The sequence below is a fragment of the Phasianus colchicus genome, chromosome 1, assembly GCF_987193195.1.
Source record: "Phasianus colchicus chromosome 1, bPhaCol1.hap1.1, whole genome shotgun sequence".
NCBI classification, from domain to species: Eukaryota; Metazoa; Chordata; class Aves; order Galliformes; family Phasianidae; genus Phasianus; species Phasianus colchicus.
In genome coordinates this window covers 193698682-193720497 of record NC_143436.1, presented here as the reverse complement: position 1 = coordinate 193720497, position 21816 = coordinate 193698682, and the positions used below count along the sequence as shown (strand labels likewise).

General features: G+C 40.6%; 1 protein-coding gene across 3 annotated transcripts in view; it reads right to left on the bottom strand.

The window, feature by feature from the left end:
• Positions 1-21816, bottom strand: part of TENM4 (teneurin transmembrane protein 4) — a 750922-nt gene that overhangs the window by 135653 nt on the left and 593453 nt on the right. For all 3 annotated transcript variants that reach the window (XM_090134119.1, XM_090134120.1, XM_031595483.2), the window contains 3 exons: positions 18647-18748; positions 14171-14365; positions 9397-9597 (listed from right to left, as the gene is read on the bottom strand). In XM_090134119.1, coding sequence (XP_089990245.1) covers positions 9397-9597; positions 14171-14365; positions 18647-18748 — 498 coding nt within the window. The remainder of the gene's footprint in view (positions 1-9396; positions 9598-14170; positions 14366-18646; positions 18749-21816) is intronic.

Sequence of the window (21816 nt, the reverse complement as noted above, 5' to 3'; positions counted from 1 at the left end):
CTGGGACAAAACATGACTTCAGAAAGCTGAAAACACCCAGAAACACATTGCAGAAGGGTTTCATGCTCTAGACAACACGAACTCCAGTAGGGTCAGAGCGTAGGGTCACAGTGGCAGGAACCACCATCACCAACATGGAACTGACTTAATGCCAGTGCAGAAGCCATGCCATGGTAGGTAGGACCATCCTTTCCCAGACAAATAAGTGAAGTTAAAGGGTAGAGTCTTGATTTAACTCCACCAGGGGAGATGACAGGCATAGCCTAACTACACACGAGTATCCATCTTGTTGATATTCCAGCAATATTATTATCAAAAGAGGAAATATTCTGAAGCCAGGCTCTAGACTCACAAAACTTTGAGGGCATCTATGTGGTCAAAAGATGTAAGTCTAGAAACTGTAAGGCTCCTCCATTCAAAAACGGAGAAGTAGCCAAAATTTGGTCATCAGAGATGCATACATTTTCAGTGATACAAGCAATCAAGCAAATTGCTTAGCCATCCTCAAAACACACTGTTTTAACACTGACTTGATTTAGCCACGGAATGTAGCAGCTTGTTGTGGTGCTGTAAATCCTTTATTCTTTATATTACCCAAGTTAACATGGGTAACATGGTCTGGTATATCATGCTGCTTTCAGCCAGAAAACTCCACAACACAGAAGATAATTGATTCAACTAAAAGAACTTTTGAGCTCATGGTGTGACTGCTGAGGTCACACTGGAGATAGGAAAGAATGTTAAACTAAAACTGGCGTGCTGGGAATTAGCTCTAATTATCATAGAAAATAAACAGAAAAATGGAACAGATTCCTATGGCCCTTTGAGGGGTCCATAACTTGAAACTGATGCTAGAAGAACTGATATGAGAGAAAGAAGCCTAAGGTCATTGAAGACCTGGGACTGCTTCTCACATCACTGAACCTACACTGTTCTAAGCTTGAGACATGATCTAATCAGACCAAACATCTTGTGATCTAATGGCCAGAGACAGACGATGACATCACCACTTCCACTGCTTTTGGCCAAGTTTGAAATAAAAGCTAGAAGGCAAGTTTTAAGTTCCTTCGGTCTCTCCCTTGGTCCCAGTATCTGATCAACACTGCTGCGAGAAGTGACTAGAAGTAAGATTCTAAACAGATCCCAAAGATGAAAGAAGTTTGATGGATCTCTGGTTGCCCAGGGGAATGAACTAAGCCTATTTTTCAACGATCAGGCTGTAAGTGTAAATTCATGTTTGAAACACAAGTTGTACAAGTCTTACGAGGAGCAGCTGAGGGAGCAGGAATTGTTTAGTCTGGAGAAGAGGAGTCTCAGGGGAGACTTTAACTACTTAAAAGGAGGTTGTGGTGAGGTGGGGGTTGGCCTCTTTTCCTGTGTAACTAGAGATAGGACTAGAGGGAATGGCATCAAGTTGTGCCAGGGGAGATTCAAGTTGGATGTTAGGAAAACTTTCTTCTCCAAACAAGCGGTCAGGTTCTGGAATGGGCTGCCCAGGGAGGTGGTGGAGTCACCATCCCTGCAGATATTCAAGAAACATTCAGATGTTGTACTGAGGGACGTGGTTTAGTGGGAAATGGTGGTGGTAGGTGGACGGTTGGACTGCACAAACTTGGAGGTCTTTTCTAACTTTGGTGATTTTATGGTTCTATGATTCCACTTTCTGTTTTACTGGGATATTTTTCCCCTCCCTTACCATGTGGATTTTTTTTTTTTTTTCATCTACTAACCACAAAGATATTCCGACCCTTGAAGAAGTGGACTCCCAGCAAAAATAACTACAGCTCATCTCAAATATTTCCTTTTTTTTTCCCACCACATGGGGGTCTCTACACACAGGGAAAGGGAGTGAAAGGGTATTCCTGAATATTTTTATTTCATATGTTTTGGCCTTTTTTTCTGTTTTTTTTTTTTTTTAATTATTATTTTTAATAATAAAAACCCTAGAAGACTTTAAAGGGGGAGTTCACCTTGGGAACGGATAGGCTAAAGTCTGCACTCACAATCCAAATGGCATCAAGCACTTTATGTTGTGCAATGATAAGTTTCTTGTTAACACTTTTGTGTTTTGCAATTCGCTTATTGCTTCCCAATTCACAAAGCAGAGCCTCTGACAGCCTTGTGTATGAGCTCGGTGCTGCACATACTTTATTCCCTCAGAGAGAAAACTTCTCAGCACACAAATAAAATGGGGAAGATCACAAGTTCACAGATCAGCATGCTATAGTTCTGGAAGGCTGAGGATGAAATCTCTGCTGGTACAAAACATTTCCTGGCTTTCAGTGACTGTTAAGAGACAAAGTAAGGCTTTGGGGAATAGGTTTGCAACTTGAGTATTGAACCAGATCAGATTTTGATGCTATCTCGTGAAGTCTACTTTTGAAGCCCGTAATTTCAGTTGCCCCAGACTAATGTTTCTCACTGAACTCCAAGAGATATGAGAAGAACAAGCTCCTAGCTTAAGGCAGATCATTTACACTGCCATACAGCTTGTTGCTCTTCTTTCCCTTGAGTCATTAAGATCTAAAATATATGGATCTTCATCAGTTTCATATGGCATATTCTGAAGTTTAGTTCTCTTGTTCTCCCTTGTATGTATTCTAAACCTAAGAAAAAGACAAACCAGTGATTTCCCAGGCATTAATGGGAAGCAACTCTAATTTAGAGAGGAACAGACCTATTCCATGCGACAGCTGATGTAACATCCAGTTTTTACAGAGACATCCTTACCTCTAAATGAAGAAAATGATGTTCTAGAGGAGGAATTATGTGAACATTTTTCGAGGATGGATTTTTTATCTTGGTGGCCTTGGGCATGACATGAATTTAACATTAGACTTTGTTTTGTAAGGTTGACACCAATAAGCCCAAGGAAATCAATTTTTATCACACATATTGTGTTAACCCTCTTGCTGTTTGACCAATGGGATATGACGTTGTCTGGTAAGATATATGAGAACTATTTTTCTGTGTGTATGTGTGCACAGGCATGCGATAATCTGCACAATTTCAGATGGGAAAAGGTATTGGAAAATAAAGATGCACTTACTCTGGCTTTCCTCTTTAAAAATTTGTTCCTTTTGGTCTCCTTATCTACTGATGAGAATGTAGAAAAAATGTGTAATTCAATGAACTGCACAACTTTGTGGTGGTCTATTGGGTGCTTTCCGAAATATTTTCTCCACTGTTAATTCTTACAACAAAACTGGTACTAAAAAATCCAGCCACTGTCATTAGCTGATATAAAATCTTAAATCTAAACATTACTTGTAAATGGACATGAATTGACCCATACTCCTACAAACAGGAGCTTTTCCATTGACTTCAATGTGCTGTGCAATAAATTTAAAACATTTTCCCTGCAAAGAGAAAGATGGGTATGTGCACCATGCTAATTTTACTCTTGATCCAACTTTCTGGACTACGAAAAGCAGTGAAGCCACGGAGGACTGCTTTTCAACTAGTGGATAAATACCTGGTCTTCTGCCTGCCCTATGGAGACCCGCACTATTTCCCACTGCAAAGAGGCTGGGTTTATCTGGGCATACCTACAAACCACTGAATCACAGAATCATACAATGACTTAGGTTGGAGGGGTCCTTAAAGATCATTCAGTTCCAACCCCTTGCTGTGGACTGGATTGCCAACCACTAAATCAGTCACTAATTCAGGGCCCCATTCAACCTGGTTTTGAATGCCTTCAGGGATAGGGCAACCACAGTCTCTCTGGGCAGATATGCCAGTGTCTCACCCTTCCAAGTAAAGAATTTCTTCTTGATGTCTAACCTAAATCTCCACTCTTTTAGTTTAAATCCATTACTCCTTGTCCCGTCACTACCAGAGCACAGAAAAAATCAGCATCCCTCCTGCTTTAAAGCATCCTTCACTACTGGAAGTTCACAACAAGATCTCCCTGGAGCCTTCTCTTCTCCAAACTGAACATGCTCAATTCTCTTGCCCTCTGCCACCTCTCTGTTGATACAGTCCAGAATAGTATTGGCTACTCTGGGCTGCAAGCACACACTGCTGGCTCATGTCCAGTTCTTCATTCACCAGAATTCTCAAGTCTTTCTCAGCAAGTCTGCTCTCAATGAGTTTTTCTTCCAGTCTGTACTCATATCTGGGAATGCCTCGATTCAAGAGCAATACCTTGCACTTGGCCTTGTTAAACCTCATTAGATTCTTGTGTGTACACTTTTCGAGCATGTCCAGATCTCTCTGAACGGTGTCCCTCCTTTGTATTGTGTCAACTGCACCACTAAATTTAGTGTTATCTGCAAACACACCAAGGGTACACTCAATGCCACTATCTTTGTCAATGATAAAGATGTTAAGGAGCATTGGTCCCAAGATGGACCCTGGGGGACACCACATGTGACCGGACTCCACCTGGACATAGAGCCATTGTCACCAACCCTCTGGCTATGAACATCCAAATAGTATGATCGTTGTGTTACAGATGCGATCACTACTGTTTTTTAACAGGTCACATAGGCTAAAGAGGCAATTTTCTTTCTTTCTTTTTTTTTTTCAATGTTAAATGCCACAGCTCTGTAATTGCTTCTCTCCTGAGGAATCTGTGATCATGATGCCTGCTGTGACTTCTGCAGTTATTTGGCAGAACTGAGGAGCTCTGAAAAGCTGAAACCCAGACAGCTCCAAAGGAACATGAATTACCCAGATACGGAGGCAGCTAAATCAATGAGGACTCAATTAAGCTTTCTTTCAAGGATTTTCACTTAACTACAATTGGAACAGTCTTCTGCATATGTTTCTCTTCTCTAGGACAACTGTTCTGCTAAATTGGTAATGCTAAAGGAAGTTTTAAGGCAGCAGGGGACGGCATGAAACTGAACTTGATCAAAAAACATCAAGGACATTTATAACATTTCCAGCCACAGTAAGTGTGGCTAGGATAAGTGCCTAAAATTTTGGCAGTCATCTCCAGAAGTGAAATGTATAAATCCTAACTAAGTGCTGAAGACCTAGAAAACAAATTCAGATGAGCAGGGAGCTGGAGTTGAGACCCTTTAACCCTGATCTCCAGATTTTCTGTTCCAAGCATGGTGGTCAGACCATTAAGAAATGCTAAGGGGATGGATGATGAGAAGATCTGTCTCCCTCTCAAACTGTGCTTCGGCATTCTGTGCTTTGGCAAAATGATCAATGAACACTAAGACTCAGGCTGTGAAATCTCTGTCATCCCTTTGGATTGCTCCTACCTGTTCGTTCATCACTTTGAGATGATGACTGCCTATAGCATCTGCACTGACCTGGTCATTGGGATTCTCTCCCAGAAAATAGAAGACACATCTCTAGACACTGGAATATCTTAGAAGCTGTGAAAAAGTTCTCTGCAACACAACATCACAGTAAGATAATCTGCATTTGCTTAAGGTAAATTGTAAATGCATCAACATCTTTATGAGTGTAGACCTCATGAAGTCTGGCAGCAAATCAATGGATAGTAGTATTTCCTAAAAGTCACAGAGGGGAACAGGGGTAGTCATAAACTCAAATGACATATACTCAGAAACACTGCTAGCAGCAGAAGTGGTGAGAGAAGCTCTGGATAGGATCAAACTACTTGATTTCACGAGCTACAAGCACCCAAGCTCAGCCTCAATCTTTCTCCAGGAATGCTCTCTTAGTCTTTTCAGTCTGTAATTTCTTTTTTCTTTTTTTTTTTTTCTTTTTTTTTTTTTTTGAGTCCCAGTAAAATCCCAGTTTCCATTGCCAACTCTTATCATTAAATGTACAATCTGGTGTTAAGGAATCTCAGCTGTGTAAAAAGTGAATGAGTGACTGAGAATAAATCCTTGCCTGTATGCAGGTCAATGTACAATCATTATCAACTGTCCAGAAAAAAATAATCAGTATACTTATTACACAGAGATGTAATATGCTTTGTATAATCAATTTTCAGATGATTCTAGCAAGTATCTTGCATGCCAAATGTCAATTGCCAAATAAAGAATAGTGTGAAATCATCGCTTTAAATCTGAGGAAAGCAAAGGACAACATCAGATAACATAATTCCTGTAAGCATGATTGTGGATCCAAACATAATACTGCTTTGATGGGTCTGGGATTGTAGTGATGCATCACTGAGATCCCTGTGGGAAGCAGCATTTCCCAAACACAGTCAACATGGCTCACCTGCAGCAAGAATGTCTTACTGTAATGTGTTTTGTTGCCTCTTAGTTAGCCACAAATATTTGGTCCATCTTAAATAGGTGAAGCTTGAGACTCCATTACATATTAAATTCGTTTTCATGTTTCAGCATGGGGCATTTCCCTCTTCTTGCTATACCCAGACAATATGAGGTTAAGAGAGCTGCCTTATAATGGCTTTATTAGCTGCCATGCTTAGGGACAAGTCCTTTGCTAGGGCTCATTAAGGGGGAGATAGCATGCCAAAAGCTGAAGATACAGAGGATCTGTAATAGGAGGCTCTGGAGAAAAGGGGTTAAGATGAGTGGTTCCTCAGTTAGCCTTCTTGTGCAAAGCATTGCCCCGGACTTTTTAGCTGAATTGGATTATAAAGGACCTTTTTGTATTTGCTTGTACAACAGCACAAGGGTGCGAAAGGTAAGAGATTTCATTCTCTCTAGAGAGAACTCAAAATGCCCATTTCGTCTGCATACAGGTTCTCATTGGACTTATCTCTCTGCCTTTCACTAAAAGACTTTATACTAGGCAATCTACCAAAGAAGAACAACATACTGAGGGGGAGAGGACTCTATGCCTTGTATGAGAAAGGGAAGCATGCGAAGGAAGCATTTTTCTAGAGTGAAAATTCTGTGGTGCTATGGATGTACTGGCACACACATAAAGCTAAAAAATAATTTAAAAAGACACGTTATTACTTCTACAATATACTGTAGAGCAGAACACGCGAGAAATTGAGTTGTACAGCTTGTCTATGATGAGAAAGGCAAGGCGGAATGAAAAAAGATACACAAGCAGGAAAAAGAAGAATCTAATATTACTATTACGTGAAAAAAATAAAGGGTTTCATGCAGCAAGGTATATTTCTCTAAGGTTGCCTCTAAAGACAGGTGAAACACATCTACTTATTGGAAACATTGAGTCTAAGGTTCAGAGATAGCCTAGTCTTACTTTCTAGGTGTGACAGTGACACCTGACAACAGCAGGGGGTTGGAACTGAATGATCTTTAAGGTTGCTTCCAACCCAAAATGTTCTATGAGTCTGTGATCCAAAGACTTTCTCCTATCTCCTTCCATACTGGCTGATGCCTCCTAAAAGAACACAACATATCTTTCAGATAGCTAATAGCCTTGACTTGAAGATGTTATGAGCTGGAAAACCCACTGTAGGCACAGTCCTATGGATTTCACTGGCATAAACACAATTCTAACTGCTTTGCTGAACTGGGGCTGATTTATGCAAGTACTTAAGTATTTCACTTAATAATTTTTCCACGATTTGTACCTATTTTACAGAACAATAATGTCTGCCTCTCTTAGACTCTTTCGAAGACCACCTACTGCCCACTCTGGGCACCAGTTCCACATGTACTAACACACTTGCTCACTCTGTTTTAATCATGCAAGAAGGGTACTACACATCCTGTGAGTAAATCTGTCTTTCAAATCAAGTCATCAATTCAGTGGAAAGGTCTGGGTTAGAAATGGAAGTTTACAAATCACCTTAGCTGTGATTTTAGCTGTGAGGCACAATAACCTGAATGTTACAAGCAGCTTGGTGAGGAAAAAGGTCTTGGAATGATGCTCAAGTTTGTCTCAAATAACCTCACACTGCCAAAGAAAGTTTGCACTAGATGGATTTATAAAAGTAGTATAAAGAAAGCTTATAAATCATCTGAACACGACCCTGCAGGTTAACAATGGGAAACAAGTTCTATTTGCGTGTAGAAATGAACATTTTTCTAAATCCATCCCTGCAACCCCTAAACCTCCACATAAACTCAGAATAATGACTCAATTATTATGAACCACGCTACAAAATCACTAGAAATACACTGCTACCATCTCCCTTCCTGTGGTCTTATAAATGCACTTCACAGAGTATGGAACTGAAGACATTAATGTGGGAAAAGGAAAAGTCTGACACCAAATGTATCCTCCTATCAATGCCCAACAGCTTCCCCCTCTACATTTGTTGAAGTTTTGATCAGTATAGTTTTAGCTGAAGCAAAAAGGAGGACTCCTTTTTGCTGTATTCCTCAGCCCAGTCGATTTTACCATAGGACAAGCTTCCTAACATGACATCTAACCTGAATGATTATTGTACAGAAGCTTTTTTTTTTCATATCTTTTTCAAGAGCTTATTCGGTTTGCCCTATCCTTGGAAGTCACTCTCTTACAATACCTGCAAGCAATTTAACCTGATTTCTTATACAGATTACAGTAATTCCTCAGTGAAAATGTTGTTTGTGCAATTTTTCTACTACACCCAGTCTCCTAATAGTTTTTTTTGTGTGTGTGAAAATTCATTCCATTTCATTGCCTAACCAGAGCTGCCCTGGATTTTTGGCCTAGTTCCACCCCATCTATTTAAGGTAAAGAAGCTGTTATTGCTGTGATCTTTTATCTGTGAGCACAGTATTCACAAGCCAAAAGACTAATGCCCCATAGGCTCTGATTATTTAATGTATTATAGCATTCTTCAGTATGGCATCTAAAAGCTAGCTGCATTTGGAAGTAAAAAAGAAAAGCTCTTGAACACTTTTTCCTTAGCCTCCCCTTCAGATACCAGATGCAGATTTTGAGCATGATGTCCATTTAGACAAGGAATGAAGGAATTTCACATTTTGAGACCTTTGCACAAAATTGCCTATAAAAATCTGCCTTCTTGGTGCCTGTGGTATCCAATCCTACTCAGTTAACTTCTTATTCACTTGATAAGGGACAGTGCTTACAATGTTTTAATACAAACCTCATGTGACACTCATCCTACTCCAGTTGAGCCTAGAAAATCACAGCATTTAAACCTTGAAAGGAAAAGAGATCTACAGATCTGGCACCTCTTTTCTTGTTGTTTACAGCAACCTAAAGAATATTTAGTTATCTTCTAAAAATCAAAACAGAGCCTTTGTTGGCTACGAGGATTCATCAAAAACCAACACCAGAACAAGCAGTTATATGTAGACCATCAATTACATGCATAGCAATATAACATACTATAGCAAGCCTACGTGGCTTTAATGGGGTTATTTATTATATCGCTCTTTGCTCAGCTATAGAAGCAGAATTATTTATGTAGTTGAGCCATGGCATTTCTGCTTCCAGGCATGCCCTACATGAGCTTTACAGGAACGCGTTTGTAGCGTTATTTCTGCAGATCCGAGACTGAATATTTTACAAAGTTTAAATAAACCAAAAAACAACCCGAGTCATCGCTGACGTTACCGATTGAGCAGTCGTGGCCAGTCCAGTTAGGATCACAGCTGCAGAGGCCAGTATCAGGGAGGAAGGTCCCATGACCAGAGCACTGGTCCAGGCACGTGGCTCTTGGGGTTTCGCAGTTGGTTCCTCCCCAGCCAACAGAGCAGTGACACTCTCCACGCACACACACTCCTCGTCCTGAGCAGGTAGGATCCATGCAATCCACTATGGGCAAGAAAGAAAAGGAAAGCAGACAAAGGGAGTAAATTTCAGAAAAAGAAACGACCTGCTTGCAATCTACAGAAGCTTGTTTCTACAGTATCTCAGGGCTCCAAGTAGAAAGCAAAGCCACGCTGTGCACAAAATAGATGCTTCAAGGAGATACTATCCCCAAACTGGAATAAGAACTAAATGCCCCATCTCTGGAAATGTTCAAGGTCAGGTTGGTCAGGGTCTGAGCACCTGATGGAGATATGGGTGTCCCTGTTCATTGCAGGGGAGTTGGAGCAGATGGCCTTGAAGTGTTCCTTCCAACTCAATTCTATGATTCTAAAATGCATGAAAAACAGAAAAAAATATACAATGAAATGCATTCTTTCATCCAGGCCGACAGTAATAAATGACCTTCCAAGTAAGAACAGGCTAATATCAATTAAGATTAGAATAAAAATAATATTCTCTTGTACACGTATTGCATCTCCACTTACGCTATTAGAGTATGTTAAATTACACTTACTAATGAATTCAAAGCTGAGCTCCAGTTTTCTGAGAGCGAATTTTACATAAGGGCTCAGCAGAAGTTTATGTCCTGATTCAGCAAAACATATGCTTAAATTGAAGAATATGCTGAGATCTATGCAGGTTTTATAGACAGTTAAATTCATTTCAGGTTAAACATATCCTCTCTTTTTTTGGAGTAAGGATTAAAACAAAAATATTTTCTATTGTGCATTGGTACTCTTCTATTTCTATTTTTGCTCAATGAGTGCATTTTTTAATGGCTTCTGTTTTTAAAGAAGAGGTGTTTTAAAAAGAAATCATAGAATCACAAAACCAGAGAATCATAGAATGCCCTGGGTTGAAAAGGACCACAATGATCATCCAGTTCCAACCCCCTGCTATGTGCAGGGTTGCCAACCACCAGACCAGGCTGCCCAGAGCCACATCCAGCCTGGCCTTGCATGCCTTCCAGGGATGGGGCATCCACAACCTCCTTGGGCAACCTGTTGCAGTGTGTCACCACTCTTTGTGTGAAAAACTTCCTGCTGAAGGAAGATTCCTCCCAAAGGAGTAGGATAGAATTCAGTTGGGTATGGCAGCATGGTCCTTATGTCCTGACTTATGTGCTTTGTAGGCAACTGTCAGTTCCTCTATCCATGGAACAATTTCACCAGCAAGAGCAAAACATGCAACACATCAGACACCCTCCTGAAAAAGAACTGGAGGAGTTGATCACCTATTTATATATAAAAGCATGTAGGACAACCTAGAGCAATTCTTCCCATCACTGGCAGTGCCCTGGGGATCAGTGACAAAGTGTCAGTCTGGCTTGGAGTAGGAGGAAAGCTGCTGAACTCCTGGCTCAAATGCAGAAGAGCAGAACACAGCCACTGCACATACAGCAGGTCTGCAGCTTCTATTTTTCCTGCAAGAGCTAATAAGAATCCCAATGACCTGGTTAAGATCCAGAAACCTTAAAAAGAAACACAACAGCTGCTCTGATAATTCTCTGGATTCGCAAAACCTCCTTGCTCTGACAAGTAATGGCTCAGCAATTACTATCCCAAGGCATGTGAGAGCATTTTGAGTTCCCTTTGAATCTTGGAGCCCTGATCATAGCTGGAACAATTCTTGAAAATGGTAAGAGGCTGGAAAGGATGAGTCTATAAATCTCCTTCAGTGCTAGTGAGCTGGGAGCTAGGTGCCAATTTTAGCATGAGACCCTTGGAGCCCTGGCCCCGTTCTTTCTCAGCAGTAATAAGCAGGAAAAGGACTAAGAAAGGAACTAGCAGCCTCGTAGGCTCTCAGCAGATGGTTTGAACATAGGGAACAAAGATCACAGGCTAACTGACAAGAGGCTACCTCCAGGCAATTCATCATCCCCTCGGAAGGTCAATTGGGAAAAAGGTGAGTTTTACAGAGGGCTCCATCATGGGAGGCAGACAATCCACCAGCCCGGCTCCAGCACAGCCGATTATAGGAGGGGAATGTGCATGTCAGAACCCCCCATTTATCATAATCCCAAGGCCATTTTTCATGTTGAAATGAGCCCTTTCAGAAAATGTCACACACAATGGCTACTTTAATCTCAGTCTCACTAGCTGTATCTCTTTAGGCTTTCTGCACCAGCACAAGGGCCCTGGGACAGGATTAGGGGCTTCTGCTTTCTTCTTCATCAATTGCTTAGTGGCTTTGGAGTACAATGTTATATTTTTAGGGAGTTCTGCTTGACAAATTTAGCTGCTCAGGAGAGAAGCCGCTGAGAGAAGCAGAGATGAGGGCAGGAGGGCAGAGCTGACAAAATCTCCTATACTTTAAAAAAAAAAAAAAAAAAAAAAAGAGTTTTACATATATCTGTGTTGCTGCTTGGAAAACGTCCCAAATGGTCTAATTTCTGGTTAGAAAATGCCCCATTTATAGTTCAACCTTGTGCAGAACCTTTGCCAAGAAGATAAATCATGCAGCAGGCAAGGCTAGAGTCTCTTCTACACTTTTCCCCAATATGCTTCATGCTTCATTGGTCACACGAGTTATTAGGTTTTTTTTTGCAGTACCCAAAGAGTAACTTCTCATTTTTCACTGATTAAATTTGCTCCCCTCCCTTAACATCTTGCTGGCTTAGCCCATGCCTTATAAAATATTGGCCAATAAACTGAGGAAGGAGAAAAGAAAAACTCCTGTAAGATTGTTGGCTGATGTTTTATAAACACTGCTGAACTTCTGTGGGGGGAAAAGAAAAAACAGAAGAAATGCTGGAATGAAAACCCATTCTTAATACTGAGTAAGAAGTGAAGCTACAAGAACGAAGAAATAATAAAACATAATTGATGCCAGATGGTGGCTTTTAGAAGAGAAATTAAAAAGTAAAAACAATTTTAAAAAATGGAATAAATCAACTTTTTGAATAGATTTAAATAAATACAAATTTGTATATATAAATGTATGTGTGTTGTGAAGATTTCCTGTATGGTGTATTACAGAGTTACCACCCCTCTTTACTATACAATATCACTTAGGCCTGGAATATGAGAAACAAATGCAGAGTTGGAGAAATCCAAAACAGCTCATAAGGAAAATCATGTTTTTTTCATCAATCTTTTCAATCTTTTTCAGGTTGTTACCTAGTGGGACTGATGCTGTCACCTACTACAGTGACAGCATGAAACAGTGGAGTGCTATCTGACTTTTCTGCTTGAACATGACCAGGGAAAAGAGGGTCCTGTTAAAAAAAGGACAAATCTTACTGTGATTTACACACATGCAACATGACTTGCTGAAGGCAAAGTGAGTATTTGTACAATTCTGTTTATTCAGTAGAGATATGATCTTGTAAATAACGAGATCCGTGGAGATGTTTTAAAGGCACTTCAGTAGACACCATCTTTGGGGTTTTTATTGAACTGTGCCTTCTTAAGCACAGTGCAGCTTTCTCAGGAGGTGGCTTACAGTTACTGAGCTGATATTGTCTTCATCTCTAACTCTATGGACACAGAAGCCGTGGTACATCAGAAATGTCCCACTCTGACACACAAAATGCATCAAAAGAATTGCTAGATTAGATGCCATTCCTATGTCTGGGTGTTCCTATGTCTGGGTATTCAGCCTATTTCCATTGTCCGCAAAATAAAACCATTTCAGAGAAATCTTTATCTTACATGCATGGGGACAACTATAAATTAATTCAAGATCTAGTAATTCTTACACATGTATGAAGCTGATGTCTCAACTCTACCAGGCGGTGCAAAAGCCTTATTGCTGCATTTATAGAAGCATAATTGAAACATAATTACCTTTCAGATTCTCTACATAGAATTCTGAGAACATTTTTCTAAAGCACCAAAGAGTATTCTGTAAATCAGACACCTTTGGATGCATTCTTGTAACCATCCAAATGCTGTCCACTTTTTCAGTTAGCAATAAGAAGCAGTCACAGACTGGGGAAGATAAAGGTTTATGGTGGCAGGTGACTTCCTGCTCAAATAGATGAAAGATAAGAACTAAAAGGCATTGCATTTCTGAGCCACGAATCTAAATGTAAATGAAAAATGTTTGGGGGTTAATGTAAGAAAAAAAAAAAAAAAGCATATAAAGCTATGAAAGAGCTATTAAAATAATATCTGATTTTGAAGCAGAATTTAATTCAAGTCCTGAGCATTTCTAAGCTTTTAAAGAACCAAAGACTTTCATATGCCACCATTTTGTATATGCAAGCAACTGAAATCACTTGGCATAGCACAACAGAGAAGAAAGCACTATAAAAGTAATTACATGTTCAGATGTGTAAATGGAAACGATGCTTTAATAAGAACATTTGAACATATGATTAGATGTTCTGGTCTTTCAACTAGATTTGTCTGTCTGAAGCTTTTGATGGCTTTTCATTGAATTATTGAACAAATATGATATCCAACGACAAGTTATTACAACATATCATTTTTATGTTGCATCCATCTATTGTATCCCTAAGGTGCCTATTACTGTTCTGCTTAAGTGCCAGTCCTATTGTGAATTGCCTCCATCCATGTAATTATGTAACGACAATCGAAGCAAAGGCTAATTGAATGTATCTTGCAAATACCTTCTTCACAGCTCTCGCCCTTGTACCCCGGGTTGCAGATGCAGGTCCCCATGATGCACGTCCCATGGTTACTGCAGGTGACATCGATGCACTGGTTGGTCGGGACATCACATTCTGCTCCTTTCCAGCCACTGTGGCACAAGCACCTCCCTTTCATGTACTGCCCGTTCCCACTGCACAGCACCGGACAGGATGCTGAGGAAAGATGATAGAAATCACATTAAAAATAACTGCACACAATTCTCACTTCAAAAAAGAGCACAGGAGTCCAGCATGGGATTTATATTCCTTGTACACACTCTTTGAGTGGGGTATGTTGTTCTTTTCTTTGCCAAAACCAATTATTTTACAGGGAAGACATCCAGCTGTCAACTGCATTCTCTTATGAATGTTTAAAACAAACAGTGCTCTTGAGTTAGAGCATCTCTTTGCTTTGTGTCTACGATACTTGTTTCACTAACTAACCTCAGACCTTTCTTGCATTCTGACTTCCCTACGCTCTGGTGTCTCCTTTGGCAGCACCACTGACCTTAAATTGCTTATCGCTGTTCCTGACTTGCTGCCAGCCTTCATATTTGCCTCGACACAGCCTCTGCTGCAGATCTTAGCTGTACACCAATCACCCCCTTGCTTTGCTGTTGTAATTCTCAGCTTTACATTTTTCACTTTCTTTGCTCAGACTCCAGAATGCCACGTTGATACCATTTCTTTTTCTGATTTAGCTCAAGTCATACCACCATCAGCTGCAACTCCAGCCCACGTTTATGACCTCTGCTGGACTCCATTCATCATCTCACACAATGCCTCTTGGTTTTCCAAGCTCTCTGTAACAAAAGTTTTCAAATAAAAACTCTGACACTGAGGGGGAACCTCCTGGGCTCCAGCTGGTGTCCAGTGATGCTCAAAGGGAGAAAAGGAAGACAACAAGCTCAAACTGTGGCATGGTGGATTCCAGAATTTTAACTGCATAACCTGAGTTAACTTTGGAAAAAATTAGGCAGAGGTGGGTGGGATGAACTGCAAGATTCAGAGCTGGCTTCTCATGGAAGGAGGCATCAGGGACCAACCCCAGCCTCCACAACCCCAGCTTTGGTAACTGCTATTCTCTAGGCTTCCTTCGGGTCCTCTCTGAAGATCTTTGCTCCCTTTTCCTTTTCTGCATTTGCCACCTTTGCCTTCTCTTGTCCTCTGTTCTGATTTTCCATGGAAGCTGCCCTCAGAAGCACCACCTTCCTGTCCACTGTCCCTTGAAATTCTATCTTGTTTAAGTTCTGTTCTCATCAATTGCTTTCAGTGAAACTCACCTGAAAGGACATACTCAATTCAGATTTCTCTCCTTCACTGTTGCACATCATCCTCATGTGAGAGCATCAAGGTTTCTCATCTGCCCCCCATGAAAGCAATCAATGAACATTTTTATGCAGGATCTACTGCTTAATTCACCTTTGTTAGGCATGTGATGAATTTAACACACTTCTTTTGCTTTGCTCCTGGCTGAGTATGTGCAGAAAGAGCTATGAACATGGTTAAGGGAAACACTCCTCTCTTCCCTTACTACCTCTTCACATAGTAGCTGTGCAATGCCCATCCAGTGTTGTTTTCATTTATCATTATAGACAAGTCTGAGTCTTACAGAATTATAGTGCACTCTGTACAATATAAAGCATTATCAGCTCTGACTGTTAAACTGGTTTGAAATGCAGTGAATTATAATAAAAGAAATGTAGAAGAGAAAGGAATTTGACAACTGTTATTACTAAGGAGCACTCTGTTCACTTTAAAGAAAGCACGCTGCAGTGGTGTGCATCATTTGCAAGGAGAATACAAGGCAATATAATATACAATATAAGAAATAAGTTGTTTAAGATACACTGTGTTATAGATACGCTTCACAGCAAACTCACTCAGTAATTTCACTTTTCAGCTAGGCTGATGGAATTTTTCCCCCTCCTATCTCAAATTTCAAATGCTCAGTAATGGAGCCTGCTCTTTCAAGGCACCGGAGGAGGATCCTTAGCAGCTCTTTGCTACAAGAAGAAAGAATAATTGCCTTTAACCCGTGAAAAAGACTTACATATTTTCTGACAGGACAGCTGATCGCTCAGTACGAGATCAAATAAATTGCTGGCCATCTGCAATAAGACTAGAGAATACCTTCAGCATAAGCTGGAAAGTGCTGTTCCAATGTTAAGGCAATGGGAAGAACAAGAGCTCCTTTGTAGCAAGCCATAATGAATAAAGACAAAGAAGGTTTCTGGATTTCTTTCCACTGCTACTTGCATAATTCTTTTCCATGCATAAAAATAGACAATTAATTTGATCACTCCGATTCCATTCCAACAAATTTCTAAGATGCCCAAATCACAGTAATTCTCTAGTGTGGTAGCAACAGCCTAAATGCACACACTTCAGCATCATAGAGCAAGATAATTTATTTATTTGTTTTACTCTGTAGATAGTGTTAAAAACACCTTCTTTATGTTCAAGGAGGCCTTCAAAAGGCCCATGAAAACATCACTGGTGATTTGCTCTCATTTATGTTGTTTAAAATAATTAGTTAAAGATACAGTTGTTTACCAATTATGTAATTGGTTAATAATGTAATTATACATATTTCTGTTCCAAAGTTTCCCACTGATTTGGGAGGTGAATTGCAAGGTTGAATGGGAACAAAGGAGCCCAAGAAATCCTGGGCTCCTGTGACCTAGAAATCCTGGCTTGGGCAAAGAACTTAAGAGTTATTGTTCTACCCAGAAACTGACACACAGCTGCTGTAGACAGATCCTGTAGCAGCCTTGCATATGCTGCACTTTCTGTCCTTGAAGGGATGTTTAGGTCAAAAGCAGCATCTTCTATTCCCTTGAAAACCAAAAGTTATCCAACGTTGGGACCCTTGTATATTAAGTTCACGGCAAGCTCTCATTGAAAAAGCCTTGAGGGGGAATGCACATGCAAATTGCATTTTGATACTCCAAGTATTTGTCTGTCTTCATAAAGGCAGACAGTAACCTGTGATAGGAGCCCAGCTCAATCAGGAGTGTTCATATCAGCCAGAGTAAGCAACCATGTGAAATGGGAGACACTCATATGGTCCAATTGGAGTCTGGGGAAACCAGGAAAGGAGGAAAGCTCCCCTGATTCAGACTAAAAGTTCACATATTCTGCTGACAATGAAGGAGCTTTTCATTCTGCCCTCACTCTCCAGGGAGACTTCCAGGAACAAACCCCGAACTTCTGCCCCTAGCTGAAGTCAGGAGGTGTAAGAGATGGCAAAACTCCTTTTGTCTCCAGCTGCATGGACTTAAAAAGAAGCTTGGAAATGCAAACCAAGCCCAACCTGAGTCAGCAAGAAGTCTGACACCAGAGCTCTTGGGGATGCAGACAGCCACATCCATCTTACTGGGCCGCGACCTCCAAGACTCCACTGGGGTTCAGCCGGGGCCCAGCCTGCGGGGCATGCATTAGGCCTTATCTCCTGGCTGGGCTGTAGGGACGTGGCCCCCAGCCTCACACAGGCACAGCAGACCTCAGTGGGAGTGGGAGCGGACGTGGGGTTGGACAGAGTTTAGATTTCTCTCTTGGGAAGGAGCCCAGCCTGCTTCCCAGACAAAGCAATGGGCTGGGGTGAAGGCCTGGCCTGCTGCCTTAGCACAGCTCCTTGTGTGGGCACTGACTTTTTGCATTATCCCCCCATAGACTGAATTATAAATCTGCGCTGCGTCTGTTCAACTGTCCCAGCCAAAAAAAGACCTTGAAAAGACTGAAGCACAGCATTCTGGTATTTTCCACGTGTGACGTTTAGATTTCTCTGTCTGTAACATGTTCTTATTGAAAGCGATTCAGTTTGTTTTTTAAATGTTTAACTAACCTAAAAATTTCAGGTCAAGTGAAAATCCTTCCAAAACGATTTATTAAAAAATACTTTTCACTTGAGAAGAAAAATGTATTGTACTCTTTGCTGGATAAGCCTCCTTCCCAAGGCATCCCAGTATTTCCACTTTTGACTGAAGCACCCAGCCCTGCTTCCCACTGCTCTGCTTCCTCCCTCGCTCCCTGCATCCATCAGACATAGCTGAGGCCATCCTGCAAGCCCTGCAAGAATGAAAAATGTACTGAACCTAGTCTACAGTGTCTTAAAACAAAGTATTAAAATTGTGCACCATACAGTGATGGAGAAGTCTCCCAAATAAACAACAATGCCACATTTTTAAGTCATGTTTTCTAACGTAATTCCCAAAGGAAAAATTCCTCTTGTGACATTTTGCCTGTCCATGCACAGACAGGGGATCACATTGTTGCTAAGGCCACAGCAATCACGACAAGTAACAAAAAAACTCACAGATCTGACCTGGTTTCATTCTCCTGCAGCAGCCCCAGGCTTGGTAATGTGCAATTGGCAAAGGCATGAAGGTAACTTTAACACAGAAAAAAACAACAGCAGGAGAGGAGTGAAGAGTTAATCAAGGAAATTCCTACCTCTACCACAGTCAGGGCCCAGAAAGCCGAGAAAGCAATGGCAAGTCCCAGACACACAGTCTCCATTCCCATAGCAATTACTGGGACAATTATCCACTGATTCTGGAAAGAAACAAAAGTTAGATTAGGCAAGAAAATACCACTGAATTTGGGAGGGTTCTGGATGGCAGGACAGCTGAAACGTCTAAACAACCATTGCAGCTGGGAATAGAAGCATCAGCCTTGAGCTCCTGTATTGGGAGTTCATCCATTCATAGTAATTTCACATCAGTGCATAGGGACTGCAAAACCTATGACCAAAACCGCAGCCACTCAGCACCCACCAAGTTTTTTCCTCACTCAGGACCTGAAACTTTTCACCCTGCTTATTTTTCTGACCATTTTCCCTTGCTGAATGTACTGGAGAGAAACAATAAACACAGTTCTCCTGGCAGAACGTGCATTTTTGGTCTGATATTGTTGAGTGGAGAAAGTGAAATGGGGCATTTATTTGCACCCAACACAGATGATTTATGATAGACATATTCCCCTATGAAGTTCACTGGTGGCAGCCGCTTGGTTCATCCTGTCTGCTTGCTGTTGATGGATTATTTCTACAGTATTATACAAACAGACTGAAGTGCCAGGGCTAACATTCTATCTCAGTGGAACACGAATGGGATTGCTTCATTCTTTCTTCTGTTTCTAGCTAGCATCTTAAATTCCCTGACTTTAGAAAAACAGTGGCTATTCATCTTCCACAGAAAGTTAACAGGTAAGCAAAATGATATCTAGCACTTTTATCTTATTGTGAGGAAAGTTTAGAATATTTGGGCTAAAACTTATCTTTCTTTAAAGAAAAACAAAGACATCTTTTGGTAAACATCACTTTTCAAAAAGAATGAAAATCATTTTCTTGACTAAACTGTAAGCAAGCACTGAGTAAATGCGATAGGGCCTTGGAAAGATGATGGAACACTGTAGTTCATTCCACACTATTATTTCACATTTCCTCTGGGGGGGATGCATATCTGATTAAAACTGTATTCAGTTATACAGGAGGGACAGCAGTGGTGCATCTATCACAGAGCGGGGTGGAAATCTTGGCTATGTGAGTAATGACTGCAGTTTCCTAGTGCACTTCATGAGGTTTTGTGGTAGCAAAGATATTTGTGAACTTCCTTTGGGTGTAAGTGAAAAGAAACAGCTGCAATAGAGATGTGCAGATTAGTTTCTAATTGGGAATGAAAGGAGGGCTGTTTCTGAATGGGTGTTCTCTGAACAAAACAGGTTTCTGAGGGACATTTTAAAGGACGTACTATAATTTAATCATTCAAAAAAGGCAACAGCAGGCTTAAATAATGAAAACTGCTTCAAGCATTTGTGCTTTAAGTCTTGGCAGAAGACTCTGCACAAGCAGACACCTCCACGCAGCAAGGCAGGCACAAGAAAGTGCCACCAGTTTTCTAGCACTTTGTTAAGCTCATATTTGCTGTACGGTGTACAGAAACACATTCCCAGCATGTACCAACATGTTGGGATTGATCTGCCACCTTTATCCCAATCATAGAGCAGCTGCTGCATTTCTTACAATAAACAAGTAGCAGCTCCAAACTGCTTCGACAGATAATCAAAGTGTAGATAGTCAAGTGTAGCATCTCTCACTTAACAGCAGGTATAGACACAAATTAAAAGATAACATAAGCCTGTACGTGTATGATCTTCAGAACTTTGTGATGCTTTAATTTCACTGCTGAAAACTAAATGTGATTTTGCTTTAGGTCTTTTTTCTTTTTAAAGCCTTTTTGTCTGTTTCTCAAAAATTGTATCCAGAAATGTAGAAAGCAAAATTACTTACTGATGCACACACGGTGCTTACACAAATAGGGAACTGTGAGCACTGCAAACCAAGACAGCTGTGGCTGAAAGAGCCGGTCGTTTTCTCCCAATATGTGAATTATTTTTCCTGCCTGAAAACTGGGAACAGGAGCAGGACTGTGTTATTCTGCATTTGTGCAATACTTAGCTGGGGAAACCTCACCATCACGCTGTCATTCTGGGCTGGCGTCTGCAAGCTGTAGGAACAGCGCAGTGAGGTTACATGTGCCTGACCTCTGAAGTCAGTGGGGATACCTGTGTCAGTGCTTGATGCAGGACAGACTCCCCATGTCATGACAACACCTATGGTATATTGAAAACTCCAGTTTTTTTCAAGCTCTTGCTTTAAAGGATTAAACTGAGACCTTGAAAAGAAGCGAAATATTTACAAAAATTTCTTGGTGTATGTATGGAAAATAATAATATGCAAATATGCAAAATAATATTAAAAAAAAAATTAAAGAAGCATCTGAAAAGTAAAACAGCATCTAATATGGCAGCTGTTCTATTGGCTGAAGGGTAATCTTTGTCACTGGAAATAATACTTTTTATTGTATTGCATTTCCATTGTGGTTCAGTTAATGTACTTGATGTACTTGTGATGCCTACAGTAAGACATGACTGGAAAGACTCAGAATACCAAGCATATGTCTACTGTAGGGTAAACCCAACGACTCATTCAACAGAGTAGCTATGTATAACGGGATCTTAAAGCTCAGAATTACCAAAGAGATGTTGTCTATTTAGCTAACTATATTTTCCTGACTCTTAAGGTGAATCCATTCAATGAACTTCACTCCGGTTGTGGCCCTCTCCTTCTCTGACAAGTTCAGATGTAGATTTTGTTATCACAGACATCAAGATTTGGTCAGATCCGATTCACAGAGACCAACACTAATGCTTTACAAAAATAATTCACAAACATTTAGTGGTTCATCTACAGCTCTGGCATTTAACTTTGAAAGACTGAGTGGTATGCACACATATCACAGCTCACTGACTCCTCAACCCTCAATTTCTCAGGCCGTTCTCTGCAAGTATGCCCTAATTGCATCATGCCATATTGTGACCCATCGAAAAGGAATAAAGACAGGTGAAAGAAACCCACTGTAACTTCTTCACTGAAGCACCCTGGTAACATTTAATCATGCCTTGACCACCATACACTATTAATTGTAGAATCATAGAATCATAAAGATTGGAAAAGATCACTAAGATAATCAAATCCAACTGTCAACTCATCATGATATGATAGAGAAGCTCGTAAAAACCCTTCCTCCTACTTCTCCATTGTCTCCGAGCATTTTGGTAGC